Source organism: Castanea sativa, chromosome 3 (assembly GCF_040712315.1).
Source record: "Castanea sativa cultivar Marrone di Chiusa Pesio chromosome 3, ASM4071231v1".
In the NCBI taxonomy this organism is placed as follows: domain Eukaryota; kingdom Viridiplantae; phylum Streptophyta; class Magnoliopsida; order Fagales; family Fagaceae; genus Castanea; species Castanea sativa.
The window spans coordinates 23,721,604-23,728,157 of record NC_134015.1 but is presented as its reverse complement, the minus strand read 5'-3'; the positions used below and the strand labels follow the sequence as shown (position 1 = coordinate 23,728,157).

Genomic DNA, 6,554 nt, shown 5'->3' with positions numbered 1-6,554 from the left:
CTAATGTGGTTAGTTATATATATCCATTCTGTTTTGGCAAGGTGATAGTTGTGTCTTGTGTGACCTACTGAGAAAAATGGTCCTCCCCCCTTCCCCCCGCCCCCAAAAAAAAAGGAAAAGAAAAGAGAAAGTCTCTTTTCACTTTTATTGCAGTTCAAAGTGTTTTTCTCTATTACTTTCCTTTTTGGTTGCATCTGCAGTTGTGCACTATTTACAGTGACTATGGTGGAAACTTATCTGTGGATATTTATTTTATGGTTAGCAATAATTTATAGAACTTTCTTCAATGCAGGGCTTTTGAAGTCTGGTGCCTGCATATCCCTGTTCATGATCGCACACCATTTGAAGGTCTTAGTCTACCAAGCAGGTTTTGGTTAGTTATTTATGAATTTCAATTGCATTGTTGATTCATTGAAATGATAGATTATGTCTCTACCTCTTGTAGCTACTAGGCTATCATATGTAACTGTAACTAAGGCCAGTAGCAACTACTATAATTCATTACTCACATCACAACTCACAACGATTGAAGCGACAAACCCCACCCCCCCCCCCCCCCCTCTCTCTCTCCCTCTCAAAAGCCTAACCCTAGCAGCCGCTGCCATCTCCCTTGAAATTTGGTTGCCTCTCATCTCTCTCTTTCTCTCTCATTGTAGAAAATAAAGAAAAGAAGTATCTTTAATCGGAGGGGGATCGATTGATCTGATATGGTCTTCAATCGAAGAAAAGATAAGATTATAGGATGGCAAGCCAACAAGCAAAGGATCCACAATTGACCTACAACCACAGTCACTGTCAAGGTTAGTCTTTTGCATTAATAGCTTGCTTGTACATATTTTGCTTCATTACTACATTTCTAGCTGGGTTTCTGTGATTGTAAGATATAAAAGTTCATTTTTTAACTGAGGAAGATGACTAGTGTTTTGGACTGAATTGTAACATGAGTGGTCCCTTTACACTTTAAAAAGATCAACTTGTCTTGTTTTCTATTGTTTATTTGGGGTTATATTGGGGATTAGTTTGTCTACACTTTTTTGGGGATTGGTTCGAACTTCATATGATTAAATCAAGAGACATGGACGTGCATGTGTATATTAATGTTCAATTTATTAGAGAAATATGGTTCATTTGATATCATCCGCACACTAGAAAAGGACAAATAAGGTCCTATAAGGCAATGTTGACATTTGCTTGGGATTGCATATGGTAGTTCAATACTTTTATGGACCCATATTTAGGAGGACAGTTCCTCAAATATTATATAGAAGATGGTATTGGTACCTATTTTTGGCAGGATATAGACAATTGGGGTAATATTAAAAAACTAAGTTAAACATCATAGCTAGACTCATTAAATGTAACATGATAAAGAAAAACATATGAATAGGAAAATCTTTATTGCGGATGGTTGCAGGTTAATTGATGAATAACTTTAATTGTAACAGATTTCATCATTCATTGGGAAAATTTAAATATTGTGGCAATAGGTTAGTAAAACTCAATTGCTTATTGTTGAAAGAAAATGGCATTCGTTATAATTCCTAGAATTTTTTTAGTGACTGGATATTGCTTTTAGTAAAGAAGTTCTCTGAAACTATAGTATATAGATATTCGCTTATTAAATAGCTACTCTAAGTTTAAGTACATGTTAAATTAGAGTTCTATTTGAATTTATCACTAAGGGGCAGCATGTTGCACCCAAACTAGCTATTTTATAAAGTAAGTGAGATTTATTGATTAATTAAGTTTGTTTTACTGTCCATAATATCATAAATAATATAATAATTTTTTAATAAATAAATAATTATAAAATACCATTTTTGTCTCTAAACTTTCATATTATTTTTTTTTGTCTCTAAAATTTTCAAAAGTTCACTTTTTGTGCTGAAGTCAAATTGTTTGTCTTATATGGCTTAACACAGTGTTGATGTGGTATATGACTTTGACAAAATTAATATGTTTTTTAAAATTAAAAACACGTGGAACAAAATAACTTGCTTATGTGGATTCAAATTATCATAGTCAAATTTGCCTCTCACTCCCACATAACTGGACCAAAATAGCCTAGTAGAGTCGAATGTCCCTAAAGCTGAAAGGAAACTGCTACACTATAGTCGATTGCCTCAATCGATGACCCCAACTCAGTGATTATAGAGAAATACACAAGGAGGGAGGTTGTTGTTGAACATTATTGCTAGGTTGGGGTTGTCGATTGAGGCCATATTATGACTATGGTGATGAGGTTTTCTTTCAGTGTTGGGGGTTTGGGGATGTTTGAGATTGAATCACCAGGTTTGTGAGGGACAAATTTGTTTCACTGAAATTTTTAATTCACATGCCAATCATTGTGCTCCATATTTTTTTAAGGGTCATGCTAACGAGTACCCTTAGGGCAATTGTTAATAATCCATTTTAGGAAAGTTTTGACATTTCTTTTATAGGAAACAAAAAAAGTTGTCAAAATGTTAATTGTTGTTGTTGTTTTTTTTTTTTTTTCATAAAATCTTTCTTTAAAAAGATTGTTAACCATTGCCTTAAGGGCATCCGTTAACATTTTTTTAAAATTTTAAAAATAAATTAATATTGTCCAAGTCTTATCACTCTGTTAAGCCACGTAAGATATATAAACTAAGGGACATAGATAGAAGCTTGAAAAATAGAATATTTTGCAAAGTTTTAGGGAGGAAAATTGAACACTCTTTTGGTACAACTATATTTGAACCAACTTATGAGCAATTAAGCAAATAGAAAATTTTGCAAAAAGCTATATTCAAACGCTCTAACTATTTGTTTGAAAACAACTTATCTAGCTTTTTTTGCTGAAAGTATGCACAGGAAAGTAATAAAATAAAAATAAAAACAAATAGATTATAGAGGCAATTAAAGTTGATCTTACGGTATCTTTTGCGCTGTAAAACCACTGATTAGTAAAATATTGTTCTTTGTTAATTGCATCAAACTATAATTCATTAATTGTAAAATCTTTGTTTAAACACAAATGAAAGACAAAATTATTCATTTATTGCTAGCACCTTTTATTCAAAGCTGCCCATTTTTTTATGTTTATATACTGAATTTTTCCTCACATGAATTATAGGGATTTTGACGGTAACTTATGATTAAATACAACATGCCAATTATTCATTATGAAGTTCTTTTGTATATATTGAGAAAAATCTTTAAGAGCTCTGGCCTGATTTGCAATGGCAAGTGCCAAAACTTTGGGGTTGGCACAAATCCTCAATAGGCTAGTCCAAGTTAGCTTCATGATTGAATTAGCAAAGTTAAAATTCTTATTGGGATGTACATGCCTCTTCACATGTTTGAATTAAGATGTATGGCGGGTTTGTTTGTGGGTAATGGTATCTAAGATTAGCAAGTTGGCTTCTTAGGAACTTCTTCACTTGCCTATGGGCTCCATAGTGCGAAGACAACATAGGGTGGCCTCTCCCAAGTTTTTTTGAATTAATCAAATTCATCATATTCTATGTTAATTTAGTCAGAAAATTACTATTATTATTCCATTTTAGATATTTGAAATCATCATTTTCTAACAGAATCTGTAGAAATTTCCTACACAGTGATAAAATATTCCCGGTCTTTAATGAAAGTGTTGTGTGCCTGTTCTTCACATGTGGTTGGGTTTGGTTTATCCTTTAATTTCCTAGATATTGTAATTTATAGTTCAATGTTTTTTGCTTCTGTGAAGGGTTGGTAAAACTTGTAGAAGAAATTGTGAGGTTTGAGCACGCTTCATATATTGATAAGCCAATTCATTTGGTAGCTTATGATTACTTTGGAGGATGCCTACCACTTGCTGTTGCTTCTTGCAATCCTGCGATTGACCTAGTTATACATATATCCAATCCTCGTTAGATTCCTCATAAACAGTTCATTGTTTTTAATATATATAATCATGTATGTTTCTGGTTGATGATCAATGGTTATCATTTGAGAAATCCTGACCTTTTGGTATTTTGTTTTAGCAACATCATTTGCCAGGTCTCAGCTGCAGCCACTTTTTCTTCTCCTGGGGACTATGCCCAATGGACTGCACAGTGCAGTTCCCTATCTTAGCGCTATTATGGGTACCGATCTGTCCCCATCATTTCTACTTGTAGAGTTCTTCATTGTGTGTAAAAATTGGATAAGTTATTGCTAATTTAACAAATTCACTATGTCGGTCAGTATTAGGAACAACGCATATTAAGTAATTAATTACTATGGTCTAATAAATATGAATTCCATTGATGTGATCTTTGGTTCTCCTATTATGAGCTATAGGTCAATTTTGATAGCAATTCTTTTTTCATATTATTGCTATCTTGATCATAAAAACTTAATCATCTAAGTTTATTTCAGTATTCATAAACTTAAAAATTATTAATTTGAATGACGTACTTTTAAATGTATATTTTGAAATCATAATTTAGTTTTTGTCTTGCTACTATAAATACTCATAGTTGACCAAACCAAGGGAAAAACCTGCCGCTGAACTGCATTTTAATCCATACTGGCCTAATCTATTGAATAGGTAGCAAATGCTTCTTTAACTTGTGAATTTTCAGCCATTAATTTATATGATAATGTAATGTCTATGTTATACATATGTCTGCTCTCTGCAGCCTTTGTTTGTCCACCTCTTTCTCTTGTGAGTGCTTCTACACCATGGTTAACATAGATTAACCCTAGGTTGTCTTCTACTGTAAATGAAATTTATGTTGTTGAAATCAGCTCTATAAAATCTGCGGGAATTATTACTTTTATAGTTTTAATGTGTTTTTAGGAGAAAATAGTAAAATAGGCATAAGTTTCTAACTATATAATTAGTTGTTACGGTTTGCAAACTATATCTTTTACTAGCATCTCGAGTCTAAGAGACTCGATTTTGGGTCTATAAATCGAGTTTTTGAGAGTCGATTTTTATGGTCTAATTTCATCTGATGTGGCATATTTTTCATGTGGCATCTAGTTGGAAATCGAGTCTTAGAGACTTGATTTACATCTTATATCTCCTTATTTTTCTCCGTTTCACATCTGAGCTCTCCCTTTGCTTCTTTCTTCCTCACTTCCTCTCCATGGCTCATTTCTTCCTCCTCCACGCTGCCACAGACTCGCCGCCGCGCCCAGATAGTGCGACCCAGGTCCAGGCGACCCAGGTCCGGGCGACCCAGGCCGCGCTCGCCCAGGTAGCGCGACCCAGGTCCGCGCGCCCAGGTAGCGCGGCCTGGGTCGCGCAGCGCAGTCCGCGCGACCCGGGCGCGCGGCCCGGGTCGCGCGGACTAGGGTCGCGCGACCTGGGCCGCGCGCCCAGGTTGCGCGGACCTGCGCCTGCGCGACCCAGGCCGCGCTACCTGGGCGCGCGGTCCTGGGTCGCGCGACCTGGGCGATCGGCCTGGGTCGCCCATCCGCGCGCCCAGGTAGCGCAGCCTGGGTCGCCCAGACCTGGGGACGTTGGTTTTTTTTTTTTTTTTATGGGTTATGCTCAGTTGTGATCGGTGGTGGATGGATTTTGATTTGAGATAGGTGGGTTTTGGTGATTGTGTATTTTAGGGAACAGAACTTAGATCTGAAAATGTTTTGGCTGGTAAATCGAGTGTTAGAGACTCGATTTTCAGGTAGACTCCACGTAGGAAAAATTGCCACATCAGATATTAAAAATCGACCCTCAAAAACTCGATTTTTAGACCCAAAATCGAGTCTCTTATACTCGAGATGCTAGTAAAAGATATAGTTTGCAAACCGTAACAACTAATTATATAGTTAGAAACTTATGCCTATTTTACTATTTTCTCCGTGTTTTTATAAGCTGTCAGTTGTTGCAGTCCCAAATTTCTTGATTTCTGATATATCATTGTCTACTGTCGTGACATTAGGTGATCTAGTGAAGATGGCAGCAGTGAATATTGAAAGCATGCTTCCTCCTGAGCAAAGATTTGAAAGGCTGTCTGGGTTGTTACCATATCTTTCTGTAAGGAGGGCTTGCCAATTGATTTTTTTCCCCTTTTCCCCTTTTGTGTTTTATTAATTAATTTCTTTCCTTCTGCTTAGAATTTTTACTATATTCAACTAGGTTTTTTTTTTTTTTTTTTTTTCAAAATGTGGTTTAGTTGTGAACTCTTTAGTTTCCATTTATTCAAGTTCTATAATGATTTGATCCTCAGGTGCTCCCCCTCCCCCCCCCCTTACTTGATCTTTTGTGTATTCGTTTTTCTTTTATTTTGTTTCTAGTTTTTTTGGACTTAAGAAAACATTAACAGTTCCGAAGGAGATATAATTTTTTTTCTTAGTTTGATTTTTTTGTTACCTCACCAATAGTCTCTTGCTGGTTATGAAATCTTTGGTTATGCAATGGGGTTTGTACCTCCATATTTTAATTCATACAAATTGAATTCTTCATACCAAGATTAATGGTATTAATAGCAATAAACCTCCTTATTCTAATGTCAACTATAATTTTTTTTCATCGCCTTTTTTTTAATCAGGCATTGGGCTATTTAGGCAATGGCCTAAGCCCCTAATCAAATAAATTATATTTTATTTGTCTTATAATA

The 6,554-nt window shown here is 35.4% G+C and overlaps 1 protein-coding gene across 1 annotated transcript; it reads left to right on the top strand.

Annotated features, from left to right (window-relative positions):
* The first annotated feature begins 544 nt into the window (after positions 1-544).
* On the top strand, positions 545-6,028 carry LOC142628716 (phytyl ester synthase 1, chloroplastic-like). The gene is made up of 4 exons (XM_075802760.1): positions 545-800; positions 3,710-3,871; positions 3,987-4,088; positions 5,877-6,028. The coding sequence occupies exons 1-4, from the start codon at positions 743-745 to the stop codon at positions 6,026-6,028; spliced, it is 474 nt and encodes a 157-aa protein (XP_075658875.1). The 5' UTR covers positions 545-742.
* The last annotated feature ends 526 nt before the right edge of the window (positions 6,029-6,554 follow it).